The sequence below is a fragment of the Budorcas taxicolor genome, chromosome 13 (assembly GCF_023091745.1).
Source record: "Budorcas taxicolor isolate Tak-1 chromosome 13, Takin1.1, whole genome shotgun sequence".
NCBI lineage: Eukaryota > Metazoa > Chordata > Mammalia > Artiodactyla > Bovidae > Budorcas > Budorcas taxicolor.
In genome coordinates, this window is record NC_068922.1 from 60,388,889 (window position 1) to 60,407,643 (window position 18,755).

General features: G+C 49.5%; 1 protein-coding gene across 2 annotated transcripts; it reads right to left on the reverse strand.

The window, feature by feature from the left end:
• Positions 1–219: 219 nt before the first annotated feature.
• RBCK1 (RANBP2-type and C3HC4-type zinc finger containing 1) lies at positions 220–18,408 on the reverse strand. Of its 2 annotated transcripts, XM_052650673.1 has the most exons (13): positions 18,354–18,408; positions 17,676–17,907; positions 16,131–16,275; positions 8,517–8,610; positions 8,215–8,413; positions 6,941–7,062; positions 6,688–6,861; positions 5,376–5,536; positions 4,246–4,357; positions 3,440–3,619; positions 2,583–2,681; positions 2,091–2,234; positions 220–917 (listed from the first exon to the last, which is right to left on the reverse strand). In XM_052650673.1, exons 2-13 carry the CDS (start codon positions 17,695–17,697, stop codon positions 837–839), a joined length of 1,533 nt encoding a protein of 510 aa, XP_052506633.1. In that variant the 5' UTR covers positions 17,698–17,907; positions 18,354–18,408; the 3' UTR covers positions 220–836. The 2 variants fall into 2 exon arrangements, with proteins under 2 accessions (XP_052506633.1, XP_052506634.1); XM_052650674.1 differs by lacking the exons at positions 220–917; positions 18,354–18,408 and having other exon boundaries at positions 2,097–2,234; positions 2,573–2,681; positions 17,676–18,167.
• Between the last annotated feature and the right edge of the window lie 347 nt (positions 18,409–18,755).

Here is an 18,755-nt window from a genome sequence, read left to right on the forward strand (position 1 = left end):
GTGCAAGCTGCCTGTCCAGGTCAAGGTTGACCCAGAGGATGCTGCCCTCAAGTGGCTACAGGGTTGCCAAGTCCGGAGCAAGGATCCCTGTGCTCTGTTCGCACCCTCGTTCTACACTGATAGGGGTGACATATCAACTTTTGACTGCAATTCCCAGAGAGCTTGGGCCCCTGCCTGTCTCGGTGCAGAGTCCCAGCCCATGACCCCTCTGCTCTCTCTCATGACATCACACTCAGGCCTTCCTGGAAAACCATTTTAATCAGTGTACACAGGCAGCGAAGAGGGAGTGCAGAAGCTGAACTGGCTGGGCTGTCTTCAGGATGCCAGGTCTCCCTCCTGGCTCTAAGCAGAATTAGCAGCAATTCTAAGAGGCCCCCAGGCCTCCAACAGCAAAGCCAGAGAAAAGTCACCCCCAGAAAGCCAGTAGGAGAGGCCGCAGGCTGAGAGCGTGGTGGATGAGGGGTGTATGGACTCATCCAGAGCTCTCAGAGGCTCCATCCAGCAAGGCCGCCGGCTGGGGCTATATTTAAGGCTGGGTCAGACAGATAGGAGCCGCAGAGAGATGAAAGGTCTGGCTGGTGAGCCCCAGGGGAAGGACAAAGGCACTGGAGCAGATGCAGCCATGGACAACGGCCAGCTCAGGCAGGGCCCTTACAATGCCCACAGCAAACAAGGCCATCCACGCAGCTCAGGGGCCTTGGCCACTTCAGGGCCCCTGTCTCAGCCGAGCGCAAAGGCATCTTCCCGGCCAGAAATCAGAGCCAAAGCACCAGGCCTGTCTCACAGAAGCCTGTAGATGTGAGGCTGGGTCAGCAGGGGGACCAGGCCATCCCAGCTTAGTGGCAATTCTGACAGCTGGGGTGGCACGGAATCCCATTCACCCGGCAGCGGCAGCCCCCGCTGGTGTCTCCCGGGCCCTAGGGGATGAGGGGGGAGAAGAGAGAAGGTCAGGGCAGAGAAGAGAGCAGTGCCCCTCCCCCGCCCCAGGCACCCCATCACACCCATGAAGCGCACTCGCCCACCCTGGGTCTTGGCCTGGGCACATTCTGCTGCTAAGAATGATCCTCATAGCCTCAGCTACCAGATGGAGGCAGTTCTCAAGGCTTTTCTGGTCTCTGGTAGCACCCTCAATTATGTGGTCTCTATCTACCCAACCTGAGACCCAGAGCCACAAAGGACCTGATGAATTTTTGCATATTTGGAGGGGGTCAGCGCGCTGGTGGCAGGAGGGAGCACTCCTTCCACCTCTACCTGTCTCACTGCCTGCCTGGACATGAACAACACCAGCCCCAACTCCAGGAACACTCCTCACGATGACAGATACCACTGCTCTCGCATGTTTTCCATTTGATTCTGACAGGAAGCCTGAGATGGGCTCTGCTATCATCTCCATTTTACAGAAGAAACTGAGGCTCAGAGAAGGGAGTAACAGCATAACCACACGGTCAGTGTGCGCCAGAGCCAGGGACCCACTCCTCCACTTCAGAATCCCACATGCACCCTCTAGGGCAGCGGTGGGCAAATATTTCTGTAAAAGATCAGACAGTTATCTGAGGCTTTGCCAGCCAGACGGGCTCTGTCCTTGTAGCACAAAAGCAGCCACAGACAGTATGCCAATGAATGTGCGGGGCTCCCACAAAACTGTACTTATGGACACTAAACTTCGGGTTTCATATAATTTTTACATGTCACAAAATATGCTCCTTTTAATACGTTCAACCATTTTAAAAATTGTATTTCTTTTATTATTCTCATTTAATCAAGAATATACGCACAATTAGTTTGTGGAAAAGTTAAAACCCAGGCTTTCTAGCTTCAAGCCTCCCTCGTTTTATAGAAATTAATTTATTTTTAATTGAAGGATAATTGCTTTACAGTATTGTGCTGGTTTCCGCCAAACATCAACATGAATCAGCCATAGGTATTGATATGTTCAACCATTTTAAAAAATGCAAAAAGCTTTCTGAGTTCACGAACTTCAAAAATGCAGGCGCTGGGGTTAGACTTGGCCTATGGGCTGACTTGTCCGAACTCTACTCTCGAGCACCCTTCCCCAGTACTCCTGAGCCCTCTGCTCTCAGGGCACTCACCCCGGGGCCCCAGCGGGGGCCCTTGGTGACCCAGCAGATCTCAGTGCGGCAGACAGTGCACCGGATCCAGTCGCAGCCGTCCTTCTTCTGCACCACGATCTGGCACTGTGGGCAGTGCATGGCCTCACCCTGCTGCAGCATGGTCTGGAGCAGAGAAGGTGCTGACTTCAGAGCCAGCCCACTCCCTGGCCCTCGCCCCACTGCAGAGAGAAACCGGCCACCCTCTAGAGTCTCAGATTCACTCTCCCATGCTGCTCTACGCAGGCCCAGCTGCATGCAGCCTCCTCTCCTGTGTCTGCAGTCTCCTCCCTTTACCCTGACACTCCCTGCTGCCCGCCACCTGACCACGTGTCCTGAGTCCTGTCTCTGGACAGGAGAAATGCCAGCAGGCGCTCAGAACCTCCAGGGCTGCATGAACCACAGCCCTGACTAAGAAGCCCCCATTGCTCCCCAATCTCAGATCCTCGGCCTTCAGCCCTGACCCAGTCTCACTCTCAGCATCTCCGTCGTCTGCCGGGCAGCCATATCGTTCTGAGCTCGCAGGGCCAGGTCATCTTGATACTCCTTGCAGTTCATCTGCTCATGGATGGCCTGGAGCGGATGAGGCGCTCAAGATGAGAAAGTTCCCAGAAAGTTAGGGCCAAAGCAGGCATCCGCACAAGCACTTAATGCCTAGATGGTGTCAGTGACACAGCCTTCCTTTGTAAACTACATACCCACTTTATAGAAGAGGACACTGAGGCCAGGGTGGTGAAGCAAGGGTCATCACATATGATAATAATCATATATACCTATTTAAGTCCTGAGAGGCACAGAAATCCCTAAAGCACCTCTCCCCCAGGGCACAGCCCCTTGTCCCCAGCTGAGCTCTGCCCTGGTTGCCGGGGTAATGTTCTAAGAGTGAGCTTACTGGACTGCGACCAGGCTCGGCCCTGTCTACCCGCTCAAGACCAGTCTCTATAGTGGTCACCTGTTAAGAGAATGATGTCGGGGATGGCCTGAAGTGAGGGTCAGGTAGGGCTGTCTGGGTTTGGGGTCAGGGCTCATTCAGGACAGAGGTTGACAGCCTGAGGCCAGGGCTGGGGTTGGTCTGTGACTAGGCTCAGGGTTAGTCAGAGGGCAGGACTGGGCTCAGTCTTGGGCCAGGGTCAGTCCAGGTTCAGGGCTCAATCTAAGAGTTAGGCTCAGGTCAGGACTCAAGCCACACCCGGCCACTGACACGCAGCTCTAAGCCATGGGAACCAGGTCAGTATATCAGCTCCCTTCTCTTATTCCCATAATAAGCTTGGACTTGCAATGAGCTCCTGGCAGGACCAGAGTGACTGGGCAGGGTGGGTCCCTGTCCCCACCTTGCAAAGCAGGCAGTTGACATGGAAGCACACAGGGCAGTGGAACGCATTGACATCATCCTCAAAGAAGCACCATCCCTTGCAGTCCGGGGTCTTGCAGTGGTAGCTGAAGGCACTGCGGTTTTCCGCAATGGAGATGCCCAGGTCCAGAAACCGCTGGTATTCCTCGGGGCTCAGGAGCTGCCAGCAGACCACAACCTTGGTGCATGCCCTCTTGGCCACCCTCAGGAAGCCCCCAACCCATGAAGTCCAACACAGCAGTGTTGACAAACTCTATCCAAAGAACAGGTTAGTGCCTTCCCTGGCGGTCCAGTGGTTAAGACTGTGCTGCCAATGGAGGGGGTGAGGGTTTGATCCCTGGTTGGGAACCGTGAGGCATGGCCAAAAGGAACGCCATGGACAGAGGAGCCTGGCGGGCTACAGCCCACCGGGTCGTAAAGAGTTGGACACGACTGAGCCACTAACACTTCTGCTATCACTTCAGATGAGCAGACCAAAGCACCGAGGGGCTGTGTATCTGCCCTTGAGGTCACCCGGGCCATCTGGCCCCAGAAGTCCTCTCCCCACTGTTGTTAACTTCTCTGCTGTCTTTTCCTCACAAGGGTGGTTTCTTTACTAGCTATTTCCCCCAATTTCTATCCTGACCACTACTTGGGCTGCCAGCATCCCACACAGAGAAGGCTCTTGACAAATGTCTGGAACCCAAGACTGGGACTCTCAAATCCGTTCCCACCAGCCAGCTCCCAGCCTAGTTCCCTGGGATGGGGGGGCGGTAGGGGGCTGCCCCTCCGTCCCCCAGGCCTTACCGCTCGGATCTCCCTCTCCAGCAGCTTGCCCGAGCATGAGTAGGTGTTGTCAATGAACGGGCAGGACACCTCGGCCTCCTGGCTGTTGCGGATGGTGCCCTGCAGACACTCCCTGAAGGAAGGGGGAGGAGGGGGGAGGGGTGGGGGTGAGGGGTCATCTGAACCCCACCCATGAGGACTCCGGCCCGCGCATGGTGAGGCCTGACCTCGGGCTGGCTCCTCCCCAATTTCTTCCTTTCTTCCGGTGCCTCCCATCAACCCACCTTGTCTGTCCACCTCACTGCTATACATATTGCTCCAGCCAAGGTTGCCTCACCCCTCACCTGAGAACTGTAGAAGCCTCTCACTGGAGTCCCTGGATAGGCCACGTCCTTCCTCAAAGCCTCCCATCCGACCCCACCCAGAGCAAACCGGAGAGCCCTGGTGACTCACCCCCTCTAATACCTCTCTGTCCCTATGCCTCACCTGCTCCATCCCTCTGCTCCAGACACACTGACCCCTTACTGCTGCAGGCAGGCCAGGCACGTGCCCACCGTGGATCCCCTGGTCTGCTCAAGCACGGCTTCCCCAAGGGTTTCCCTGACCTGTTCTAGGGCAGGGCCTCCGTTGCTTATTAAAAGCCACTGCCACTTATGACACAATTTACAATTATATCAGTGATTATCTGATTAACATCCGCCTGCGCATGGGAAGGTAAGCTTCAGGAGGCAGAAACTGAGCTTTTGTGGGCATTTGGGGATTCCCAGGCCTAGTCCAGTCCCTGGCACCCAGCGCAGCTCATCAAATGTGTGCTGTGAAGGAGGACATGCTCTCTACATCCAGGGCCAGGAGGAGAGCCTCAGAGGTCAGACTATCCACCAGCAGGCGGCAGGGCGGGGCTGGCCCAGGCTGTCAGGCAAGGGACTCACCGCCCTTGCATGGGCCCGGCGGTGGTGCGGAAAGGTGCGGGCTCTGGCGCCAGAATGTCTGAGCTGAGCAGCCTCTCTGTACCTCACATCCTTCCTCGGCAAGACGAGGAACTGGTGCCTACCTCCCAAGTTTGTGAGGATGCCCAACTAGCTCTGAGTCCTGGGCCCCACCCCCTTCCAGCCCCGGGTACTACATCCCCGGGGCCGGGGCCGGGGCCGCACCTGCAGAAGGTGTGCAGACACTCGCGCAGCACCACGGCCTCGCCGGGCGCCAGGACCGAGTAGCACACGGGGCACTCGGCGGGCTCGGTGTTCAGAACCAGGCTCCGCTGATCCAGCTGCACGTGCTTGTCATAGTTGCTTTCCTGCTGCTGCTGCTTCAGCTGGGCACACGGGGGTGGGGCCGCGGGGCGGGTCAGGGTCTCAGGGGCGGGCGGACCAGGAAGGGGGCAGGACCAGGTGGGGATCAGGACCGGGTGGGGGGTGGGCGGGATGGGTCAGACCACCTAACGGGAGGCAAAGGGGGGCTCATGGAAGGATCCTGGGGTTAGGGTGGGGCTGGGCATGGGGCAGGCAGTGAGCAAGCACAGGAGATGATGAGAAGGGTGGGACCAGGAGCGAGGCGACCAAACACGGGCGTGGGGCAGGAGGTGGGCCAGGCAGGGGCAGTTTAAGGCTAAAACCTAGGGTCAAGTCAGGGGGAGATGGGGTCTGGGTCTGAGTGGGGAGTCAGGGGTAGCAGGGCTCCCATTTCTGCCGAGAAGTACGGCAGGGGTAGCTCCAGGGGGAAAGGCAAGGGGTCGAGGGGTGGTGATAAAGCGAGGGAGCAGAGCAAGGCGGGAGCAAGGCCAGGGTCTGGGCCACGGTTGTAGATGGGACCAGCAGTGAGGTCACGGCCAGCACTGGGTCCAAGGGCGGGATGGGGACATCGGATCAGAATAGGAAACCGCTCAGGGTTACGTATCTACGTAATCTGTGAGTGTGTAACACGACGGTGGGATGGGGCAGAACAGGGGGCGGGTCAGCCTCCAAGTGGGCAGCGAGAGGCTGGGTCCAGGCTCTCAGGAAGTCTAGGAGGGCTACAGCCAGGAAGGAAGGGGTGGGAGGGTGGGGGTCAGGAATAGTAGGATTCAGGATGAGGTCAGGGCTAATGGAGCAAGACCTAGGTCACAGCTGGATAAAGCTGGGGCGTGGTCTGGGTCTTGTCTAGGATGCTGGGATCAGAGCCAGGTACCCTTGAGTGCACGATGGGAAAGTAAGTCAAAGCCAGGGGTGGCGCCACAGCTCACGGGGACGGAGGAGGGGGGAGCACAAATAAGCTTGCATGTGCATCACAGCCGGGGAGGAGGGTCTCAGCGATAGTATGAATGACCTCAGGGAGAGGCCGGTCACAGTCAAGTGTAGGGTCACCACCATCGGTGTGACCACAAGGGGGCAGCAACGGGGGCAGGAGCAATGTGGATGTGTCTCCCTTTCTGGCCTATGCCTCCCCCGTCCAGGCTGCAGGTGTCTTTCCGGGGACTTCGGCGCCCACCTGCTCAAACTGGTGCAGCGCCTCCTTCTCACCGGCCAGGCGTGCTCGCTCCTCCTCGTCTGGCTGGTACGAGGCGGGTACCTGGTAGGCCTCGGGCCGCGCCTGGCAGCACATCTCGCAGCCGGGCCTAGTGGGCTTGTTGATGAACGTGCAGCCGGGGCACGTCCAGCCCACCTGGGGGTAGAGGAGCAGTGATGGCAGGGAGACTAAATGGGGGGGCGCGGGGCACAGGGGCGCATGTGGGACAGCTTACCGGCGGGGGCTCTGGCACTGCATCAGGCTGCCCCCGACCTGGCTCTTGAGGGGCCTCAGGCTTTGGGGGAACTGGGTCCAGGGGGCCCCGTGGCTGCAGCGTGAGGTCCTTGAAGCCCAGATCTGGGGAAAAGGGGTCAAGGGGTGGTGGATCCATGTAGCCAATATCATCCACACCCTGAGCCAGCCAGGAAACCCCCCTTCTATCCTCTCCCTCTGCTCCAAGGAATTTCCAGCTCTGTCTTGCCAGGTGTGCCCAGCCATGGCTGAGCGTCCGGGCTCCCACAGGGTGAAAGTCCCTCCTTCCACCCACCACTGCTCCTAGGTCCACCCGGCTTAAGAACCCTGCTTGAAAATAGATCTCCTGTGGGCCTAAGTGTCCACACAAGTGTCCGCACCAAGAGGGATAAACAACACTTCTGAAGTGGCCCTGCCAAAATACTGAATCTGAATCCATTCCCAAGGGCACATAGGACAGAAAAGCTAAAAACAAAACTGGCCTGGAGAGTCAAGACCGGAGATCAAAGACCGAAAAAGACTGAGAAACACCAAGGCCAAGAGCCAGGTCTTTCACTATAAAGGACATGAGTGAGACAGCTGGTAAAATTTGAGCAAAATCTGCACATTAGATAGTGGTAATGTATCAAAATTAATTTCCTAAATCTGCTAACTGTACAATAAATGGAAGAAAATGACCTTTTTTTTTTTTAAGGAAATATAAACTGAAGTATTTAGGGAAAAGGGACATCATGTCTGCAACCTACTCTCAAAACAGTTCCAAAAATTATTTAGGCATTAATAAATAATTTTACATGGAGACAATGATAAACCAAATACAGTCAAAATATTAGTATTTGGGGAATCCACATGAAAGGTACATGGGAATTCCTTATGCAATTCTTTGTACAATTTTGCAACTTTTCTGTAGGTCTGAAATATTTCAAAATAAGAAGTAAAAAATTTAAAAACTAGCTATTACATCCAATTTACAGATTTAGAAAACTGAGGAGGAGAGATAGGAGAGAACTTGCCTGAGGTCAAGGAGTTGATAAATGCCAGGGTGGGGACTGAACTCAGCCCTTCTCCCCCAGACTGGCTGTTCTCTAAAGGGTTCCCCAGGTGGCTCCCTCCTGGGGTGTCCTTTGTCCTCTCTTCCCCACTATGGATAAGGTCCTCCAGGCAAGTCCCTGATGGAAAGCCCCTGCGCTCTGCTCCTTGCTCCTTCCTGCTCTGCGACCACAGGGAAGTCCACGTCACCAGGAAGCAGAGCCTTACCTTCCAGCATCCGCAGCTGCCTCTCCCGCTGCAGCTCCTGAGGGTTGAGCGAGGTGTTGCAGGCAGACAGCAGGTAGAGGTAGGCGCTGTCCCCATTCCGCCTCACACCGTGGGAGTGCAGAGTCTCCTGGTCCCGAGCCAGCCGCTGCCCAATCACCCACTGCTGCAGGGTTGGCGGGAAGCCATAGTCTAGGAACACCTGTCAGGGAGGGTGGACAGGAACCGTGGGGAGGGAGGAGCAGAGCAGAGACAGGTGGGGGCCAAAGGGGAACCTCTGCCCTCCCTTTCACCCCTTCACTCACCATGTCCTTGAGGGAGGCCACCGTCATGTCCGGCCGCACGGTGAGCCAGATAGTGACCGTGTGCATCTGTGCATCCTCCACGCTCACCCACAGCCTGCAGGGAGGGCAAGGGCTCTGGACAAAGGTCCAAGCTCAACCACCAGCTAGCTCCTGGATTCCCACTCCCCTGCGCTTCCTCCTGGATCAGAACTCGCTGCTTAGGCCCTGCAATGGCTCCACACGGCTCTCAGAATAAAACCCAAACTCACTGCGGCATCAAGGGCCTCAATGCGCTGGCCCCTCCAGTCTCTTGTATTACTGGCTATTATTGGCTCCTTAACCAAACCACAGCAGCTATTATTAACTGTATGCTAAGACTCTTTAAAGCACTTAACACGTATTAACTCAGTTCTCTCAGTGAACCCATGAGACACGTACTGTCATCTCCCCTATTTTACAGATAAAAACAAGAGGCACAGAGAGGTTATAGTGACTCTGCTGAGTAAACAATAACTGTTAAGAGGCAGGATTGAAATCCAAACAGAAGTATTTCAGAGAAAGTGGTTTTAAACACCAACCTTCTCAAAGATGTGAAAACTGTTTGGGAAGACCAATGGCACGAAAATGGATGGCTGAGATGAAAAAACAGAACTGATTTCAGGACACAGGAAAAAGCCCGCTTAGAACCTCCAGAGCAACTTGGGAAAACGGTGCATCCTTAAAGCAAGAACAGCAAAAAGCAATCCGAAAATGAAGAAGAGTTGCTGGGAATCTCACAGTAACTCCTGACTCATCTAACCTTCACAGGACCCATCTACAGGTTCACAAGGAAAATGAGAAATACCAAATGACACTCCAAGGAGGCAATTCGTAAACTCAGAATGTGGGAGAATTCTGGAGATCAAAAACCAGATTTCTAAAAAATTAATGCCACTAAAAATAGAGAAAGTGGATAAAAGAGACTCAGACAACATTAAGAAATGCTATGTGTCGATTCTCATTTGGCTCCTAATTAGAACAAACCAACTATAAAAAATACTAATGAGATAATCGAGGAAAGTTTAATACAAATAGAGTATTAGAGGATTTTAAGGAGTTGTTAACGTTTCAGGTGTAATAATGGTATTGAGGTTATTTTTTAAGTCATTAGTTTTAAAGACATAGCAAGTTACTTATGAATGAGCTAAAATCTGAGACTTGCTTTAAAATACTATAGAAAATACCCTCAAAATTTCTCAGGATAAAGATTTTCAACATCTAGCCAACTATCAATGAAATGAGCAAGTTTTAGACACGTAAAGACAACAAACGTTTACCATCCACTTCTCCACATGAAAAGTCTTTGAACACAAGAAACAAGAATAGCTGAGTCTGACGCAGAATAGAAAACTAAAAGAGAATTTAAAGAAGGAAAGGAAATTTAAAGATCTTAACCTTCAAGACATTCTTCTTCAAGCAACAGGGGTTTTGAAACATGAAAGATACAGTGTCAACTGCACTACTTATTTTATACTGAGTAATATTTCCATAATCAAAATACTATAAATGCTATTTTACTGAGTTTATGTTTTTAGTATCAACCTAGAGGCAAAGCATAGAAGCCTTAATTTTACTTAGAAAACAAAATCTAAAAGCTATAACCAACACTTCCCTGGTGGTCCAGTGGCTAAGACTCCGAGCTCCCAGTGCAGAGGGCCTGGGTTCGATCCCTGGTCAGGGAACTAGAGCCCACATGTCACAACTGAGAGTTCGCATGCCACAACTAAAAAAAAAAATTCTGCATGCCACAATGAAAATCAAAGATCCTGTGTGTCACAACTAAGACTCAAAAAATAAATAAAATTTTAAAAATAAAATAAAAGCTATAACCTTAACACCAGTAACAGAGAAGCACAGTTGGAGCCCTCATTTCTGCTGTCACCAGACCAGTAGTGATCAGTTAGTCAGAAAATTCATTACAGCAGAGAAATGCAGACACAGTTGCAGACTCCAACACTTAATTTTACCTTATAGGATACAAATGCACATTCAGTGGCCAATCTCTAGGCAAAAAGGCCACTGTTTTTTTTATTTAGTACAAATCTGCTACTGGAGTTTCCCATGATTTTTTTTTCTTTTTGTATGAACTATACCCATTATACAAGGTTTCTGATCTCTAGTATCAGCCTCTTTAAAGTGGAGCAAGAACGTAAGACTCTCAAAGCATCTGAGTACAGAGAGCCCTTTTGGATTTTTACCTTTTTTTTTTTCACAATTCACTCACCCTCAAATGAATGGCTTTTTTTTTTTTTGGTGCCTCATCTCTATTTTGTCTTTCTAAAGCAATCAGTTTAAGTTTTCATAGACAAAATTCTCTTTTAGCACTCGTGTTTTATTGATTGATATAACAGCTATTAAATTATAATATGGAAATAACAAGTACAACTGATATAAACAAGCTGTGTGTGGTGGTATGTTTTACAGCAGCAACTATAGTGTCATTTAATTGGGGGAATCAAGTGGAGGTCAACTGGGAGCACTTCTACTACAGTACTAAGAAAACCCAGGAAGTTAGGAAAAGGGATCAGTGAGATGAGTATGTCAAATTCCTCATTTTTCATAACAAGATGTGTACACAGATACCATCTTAAGTGGATATATCAAGAAATGGATATACAAGTATTTTATTTGAAATCAAATGGCCAATTGATCAACAGATGCAATGTAATCCCTGTCAAAATTCCAGCTCACATTTTTTTGCAGAAATTGACACACTAACCCTAAGATTCATATGGAGATTCAAGGGGCCCAGAATAGCCAAAAAAAAATCTGGAAAGAGAAGAACAAAGTTGGAGTACTTATGCTTCTGTTTTAAAATTTTACTACAAAGCTATAATAATCAAAACTGTCTTACTGGTATAAGGACAGACATATAGAGCAAAAGACAAGAAATTAGGTTTCAGAAATAAACTTTAGACTTATGGTCAAATAACGTTCAACAAAGGTGCCAAGATATTAAACAGAGACAAAACAGTCTTTTTATTTTTAACAAACAGTGCTGTGACAACTAGATATTCACAAGCAAAAGAATGAAGTTGGATCTCTGTCTCTCACCGTAACAAAACTTAACTCAAAAAGGATCAAAGATGTAAATGCAAGAGCTAAAACTATAAAACTCTTTAAAAACAAAAATAAGGGTATACCTTTATGACCATGGATGAGGCAGTGGTTTCTTAGATGACATCAAAAGCACAAACAAGAGAAAACAGATAAACAGTATTTCATCAAAATTGAAAACGTGTGCATCAAAGGACACTATCAATACAGTGAAAAGACAACCCACAGAATGGGAAGTGAAAATAGGTATCCATTGTATACATACACACCACAGTTTCTTTACTTAGGTTGTTTCCAAATATATACACAATGAAATATTATTCAGCCATAAAGAGAAGGAAATTCTGGCATCTGCAACAACATGGACATTGTGCTAAGTGAAATAAATCGGACAGAGAAAGACAAATTCTGTATTATACCACTTATATATGGAATTAAAAAAAAATCAATGTCAGAGAAACAGAACAGACGATTGGGGAGGCGTGGGGGTGCAGGTGGCCAAAAGCTCCAAACTTCCTGTTTTAAGATAAGTAAGTTCTGGAGAAGAGATGTACAGCATGGTGACCATAGTTAACAATATCGTATATTTGAGAACTGCTCAGAGAGTAAGTCTTAAAAAGTTGTCACAAGAAAAAAATAATTTGTTACTATGTCAGGCAATGGATGTTAACTAAACTTACCGTGGTAATCATTCTGCAATATATACATATATTAAAGCATATGTCATACACCTAAAATGGTTCTGAGGCTCGATTTCCAACACGTGGAAGGGGAAAGAGAGGGAAGGCTTCCCACATAGCACCAAGCAATTTTCAGACACCAGCAGGGCATCCTACAATTCAGCTTGATTCTGGCCCTCTCCACCCAGAGACAGTGTCAGCTCCCACAGGCTGTGGGCTCAGTCCTACAAGGCTGCCCCCACCACTTCATATACCAATCGAAACCCCAAGTTGTCACCTGTTCTCTGACTTACTGGATATAGATTAGGGATTCCAATGACCTCCTCCATGGGTTGACTATTTTGCTAGAACAGCTCACAGAACTCAGAGAAATATTTACTTACTATATTATGAAAGGATATAATAGCCAAATGGAAGAGATGTATGGATCAAGGTATGTGAGAAGGGGCATCATTCTCTCCAAATTCCAAACCCTGTCTTTTTGAGTGTTTATGGAGGCTTCATTACATAGGCATGACTGATTAATCCATGGGCTACTGAGATTCAACCTTCAGCCCTCTTCCCCTCCCTGGAGATCAGGGTGATGAGACTGAAAGTTCCAATTCTTTAACCACAGGGCTGGCTCCTCTTATGACCAGCCTCCAACCTTAGGCAATTTAGGGGAAGTTCAAGAGTCACCTCACTAACATAACAAAATGCACCTTCATCATTCTCATCGCTGAAGAAATTCCAAGGGTTTTAGCAGCTCAGTGCCAAGAACAGGAAGAATATACCTTTCTTACCGTAAGTAAGTCACAATACCTTAAACTAACTCTGTTTTATATGTCAATGATATCTCAATAAAACTGGGGAAAAAATTATGTCCATATAAAAACTTATACACAAATGTTCATAGCAGCATTGTGTATGTTAGCCAAAAAGTGGGAACAACCCAAATGTCCATCGACTGATTAATAAAGAAAATATGGTATAACCACACAATAGATTATTATTCAGTCATAAAAAGGAATGAAGTTTTGATACATGCTACAACATGGATGAATCTAGAAAACATGCTGCTAAGTGACAGAAGCCCAGACACAAAAGGCCACATAGTGTATAATTCCATTTCATTTATATGAAATTCCCAAAGTAGGCAAATTTCTAGAGAGAGAAAGTAAATTAGTTGTTGCCTAAGGTTGAGGGGTTGAGGAAAGAAAACTCGGGAGATAGGGAGTGTCCATTAATGGGTATGAGGTTTCTTAATGGGATGATGAAAATGTTCTGTAATTGGTTTTGGCGATGGTTACACAACTGTGAATATACTAAAAGCCTTGAACTATGCACTTTAAATTGATGAATAGGGTCTGTCAATTATATCTCAATAAAAAATCAAATGGGATCCAATACTGAAAATTAGAAACTGTAAAAGTGTCTTACTACACAGCAGGAAAAAAACATTTGAGTGTTTAATATGTGCCAGGCACTGTACTGAGTATTTCAGCATCAAGTTTAAGTCTCCTGGGGCAGACAGCCTCCCTTCAAGCTGCGTGTGGCTGTGCAAAAAAGTTCTGGCCATGGGAGTTAAGTGGAAGAAGTGTGTGCAATTTTGTGAGCTGTGTTCTTAAGAGGAGAGTGGCAGGGTGTGCCCTTTTTCCTTCCTATTGACAAGAATGGTGATGCAATGGCTGGAACGGGAAGAGCCATTCTGGATCATAAGGTGAACCTGAGAAAGGAGGTCATGAATGGCATAATAATAAAACAAAAGAAGCAGGAGCTCTGAGAACTACAGAGAGCAGAGCTTCCACATCTGGAGTGCCTACCATCAAACTTGTTTATGCCACTGTTAATATGTTTTTTCCTGTTCTATGAGACCTATCATTCTAATACACCTCCTAACAACCCTATTAACAGCTCTACTATTACTGCTCCATTTTTTAATTAAAAAATAAAAAACTCTGACAGCCCAGAGATAAATCCACACACCTATGGACACCTTATCTTCGACAAAGGAGGCAAGAATATACAATGGATTAAAGACAATCTCTTAAAAAAAAAAAAAAAAAGACAATCTCTTTAACAAGTGGTGCTGGGAAAACTGGTCAACCACTTGTAAAAGAATGAAACTAGAACACTTTCTAACACCATACACAAAAATAAACTCAAAATGGATTAAAGATCTAAACATAAGACCAGAAACCATAAAACTCCTAGAGGAGAACATAGGCAAAACACTCTCTGACATAAATCACAGCAGGATCCTCTATGACCCACCTCCCAGAATACTAGAAATAAAAGCAAAAATAAACAAATGGGATCTAATTAAAATTAAAAGCTTCTGCACAACAAAGGAAACTATAAGCAAGGTGAAAAGACAGCCCTCTGAATGGGAGAAAATAATAGCAAATGAAGCAACTGACAAACAACTAATCTCAAAAATATACAAGCAACTTATGCAGCTCAATTCCAGAAAAATAAACGACCCAATCAAAAAATGGGCCAAAGAACTAAATAGACATTTCTCCAAAGAAGACATACGGACGGCTAACAAACACATGAAAAGATGCTCAACATCACTCATTATCAGAAAAATGCAAATCAAGACCACAATGAGGTACCATTTCACACCAGTCAGAATGGCTGCAATCCAAAAGTCTGCAAGCAATAAACGCTGGAGAGGGTGTGGAGAAAAGGGAACCCTCCTACACTGTTGGTGGGAATGCAAACTAGTACAGCCACTATGGAGAAGAGTGTGGAGATTCCTTAAAAAATTGCAAATAGAACTGCCTTATGACCCAGCAATCCCACTGCTGGGCATACACACCGAGGAAACCAGAATTGAAAGAGACACGTATACCCCATTGTTCACTGCAGCACTGTTTATAATAGCCAGGACATGGAAACAACCTAGATGTCCATCAGCAGATGAATGGATAAGAAAGCTGTGGTACATATACACAATGCAGTATTACTCAGCCATTAAAAAGAATACATTTGAATCAGTTCTAATGAGATGGATGAAACTGGAGCTGCTTATACAGAGTGAAGCCAGAAAGAAAAACACCAATATAGTATACTAACACATATATATGGAATTTAGAAAAATGGTAATGATAATCCTGTATGCGAGACAGCAAAAGAGACACAGATGTTTAGAACAGACTTTTGGACTCTGTGGGAGAGGGAGAGGGTGGGATGATTTGGGAGAATGGCATTGAAACATGTATACTATCATGGAAGAAACGAATCGCCAGTCTATGTTTGATACAGGATACAGGATGCATGGGGCTGGTGCACGGGGATGATCCAGAGAGATGATATGGGGTGGGAGATGGGAGGGGGGTTCAGGATTGGGAACTCATGTACACCCATGACTGATTCATGTCAATGTATGGCAAAACCAATACAGTATTGTAAAGCAAAATAAAGTAAAAATAAAAATTTTAAAAATAAAAAATAAAAAACTCTGAGAGTTGAAATGACCTGCCTTAGATCGCAGAGCTGATTTGTGACAGAGCTGGGTTTGAAGCTAGGGCTCTTGACACAAGAACCTGCCATTAAGAATAACTTAACTGTTCTATGTGCTCAGTTGCTCAGTCATGTCTGACTCTTTGTGACTCCATGGACTGCAGCCCACCGGGTTCCTCTGTTCACGGGGATTCTCCAGGCAAGAATACTGGAGTGGGTTGCCATGCCCTCCTCCGGGGGATCTTTTCAACCCAGGTATCGAACCCAGGTCTCCCGCATTGCAGGCGGATTCTTTACCCACTGAGCCACCAGGGAAGCTCTAACTGTTCTACAGGCCAACACTACATTGCAGCCCACTGGGGTTCAGGAAGCTCCGAACCCTGGGCTTCCTGGTCAGCCACGCACTCCTCACCTGATGTCCTGTGTCGGAGAGACCTCAGGCTTCAGTTGCACATTCAGGGGCACCCGTTGCTCTGCCAGCCAGATGGCACACTGCATAGCCACCTGTTCATCCCCACCAGCCACTGCTCGGCTGAGTCTCTGGGCCACCTCCTCAGCTGAAATCCACAGTGGAAGCAGGTTAGCACAGGGTTTATTTTTCTTTGGGGGTAAAGAGGGTGAGGAAGGAGGTGATTCTTTATACATGCTGCTTCCTCTCTGTCTTCTTGGTAAACTCCCACACATCCTTCAGCACCCAGCTTAGAAGTCCCTTTTTTCTGAGAGGCCTTCGCTGACACTCCCCACCCCTGCTTGTTTGGTTCTGTTTTCTCTTCATACTCCCAGGTCCCCCATACTTGCACGTGTTTATCCAACAAACATTTATTGAGCTCTTGCTGTTCAGTCACTAAGTTGTATCCAGCTCTTTGTGACCCCCATGGACTGCAGCACACCAGGCTCCCCTGTCCTTGCCTATCTCCCGGAGTTTGCTCAAACTCATATCCGTTGATACCATCCAACCATCTCATCTTCTGTTGCCCCCTTCTCCTTCTGCTCTCAATCTTTCCTAGCATCAGGGTCTTTTCCAAAGAATTGGTTCTTTGCATCAGGTGACCAAAGTATTGGAGTTTCATCATCAGTCCTTCCAATGAATATTCAGGGTCGATTTCCTTTAGGATTGAGGTCTTACTGTTTGCCAATTACTGTCACAGAAACTGGGCTTCAGCAGTGAATAAGATAAACGGGGCCCTCTTCTCATGGACTTCCCAGCCCAGTAAGAAGACAACTAACAAGTTAACAAAAGAAAAAGATTCAGACTGTGATTCATGCTGGCAAGGAAATGAACAGGATAAGGAGATGAGGAAAGAGAAGAGGAGGTAACATTGAAGCTGAGACCTGAAGCAGGTGTTGGATAATGTCAAGACCTGGTTGGGGAAAAGTGTTCCAAGGAGAGAGAAAATGAAAGGCCTTGGTCAAGAAATGGTCGGATTAGAACAGAGAAGCTGATGAAGCTCCAGCAGAATGAGCAAGAGGGCAGATGGGGGAAGGCAGAGATGAGCAAAAGCAGAAGTGAGCAAAGTCAGCAGGCACGCAGGCTACCCAACTGCTCTAGGCTTCTGTTCTAAGAACAAACACAGGGGTATGTGAGCAGGTTGGTGACATGACCTAACTTAAATTCTCCAACCTGAGTGGAAGGCGCGAGGTGGAAGGCAAAGACCCTGGTATTCAGGTCAATTGAGGTCTGGTTCCCCCACTAGCATGGGTGGTCTCTTGCCCTCTGGGAGCTCCCCACCCTCTTCTCAGCAGAGCTGGCCCATGGGAGGCCTTAGGGACATCAAATAAAAGAATGACAAGATGCCCTTGGAAGCAACCGGCCTGCAAGGGAGGAATCTGCGAGGCAAGTGGGCAGGAGGAGGACAGATTAATACCTCTCTCCCAGGCCCTCCTGGAGGAGAGGCCGCGTTCTGGCAAGGCCCACCTCCCACCCGAAGCTTCTCAGCCGCCCCCAGGCTGTGCCCACCTTTCTTGATCTTCTCGTCCATCTGGCGTGGTTGTGCCCATCCCCCCGCGGAGGGGGGCGGGCTGCAGCTCCGGGGAAATGCTATCTCCCAGTCACCTGCTAGAGGACGGGCAGACCACGAGAAACTCAGCCCCAGCCGGTGGCCTCTGGCGCGGCTCGGGCCTTCTTGGTGCCTCAGGGTCCCGGGTGGCAATCGGGTAGCATCACATTACCCGAAGATCGGGGATGGGGCCTGGGAGGAGGAATGGGTGGGAGGTGAGAGGGAGCGCCAAGCCGAGCCGGCTCTGGGAGACAGAGGAAACTGGACAGGCCTGGCTGCGGGGAAGGGGAGGAGGGGCGCCGCACAGCCAGGGCGCTGGGCCGGAGCCCTTCTCCCTGCTGGGAGCGGGAGCGCCCTCCGAGGTGCGGGATTTCAGCCCAACTCCCTCCCGCCCGCGGCGGCCCCTGTCAGTCATGAGAAGGAGCGCGGCAGCTTCAGCGAAAAAGAAAGTGAAAGTGGCGGCTCCGGAAGTGGGGCGGAAGACTGTCCCCGGATCCAGGTCTCCCCGCCACCCCCGCCCGACCATCCAGCGGCGGCCCCCGCCCCGGGTCACGGGAATCCAGGGCGCTCTTGTCCCGCCGTCCGGGGCGTTCCCACGCCGCCCTCGGCCAGACACGGACACTGTGACCCTCACTCACCCGCTGGGTCCAGCCAGCAGCGCCGGGGAGGGGCGGCGCCATGAGGGGCGGGGACTGGGCCGGGAGGGCGGGGACTGGACCGGGAGGGCGGAGCGCGGCGCGGAGACCGCCCTTGCTCAGTTCAGCAGCCCCAGCCCTGGTCGGCTTGCCGGTCCCTACTCCTTTGGCAGAAGAAACCGAGGCTCTGTTTCTGATCTGCCCGAGGCCACGCAGCCGGATTTAAATGCAGGTTGGGCGGCCTCAGGAACCCATCCTTAGCCAGCCGGACGCTGCCTCTCGGCGGTTAACTCTCCACCTTTTAATAGGGCCACTAATGAAGCCTCCCTGGTGGCTCAGAGGGTAAAGCGTTTTCCTGTAATGCAGGTAGACATGGGTTACATCCCTGGGTCAGGAAGATCCTCT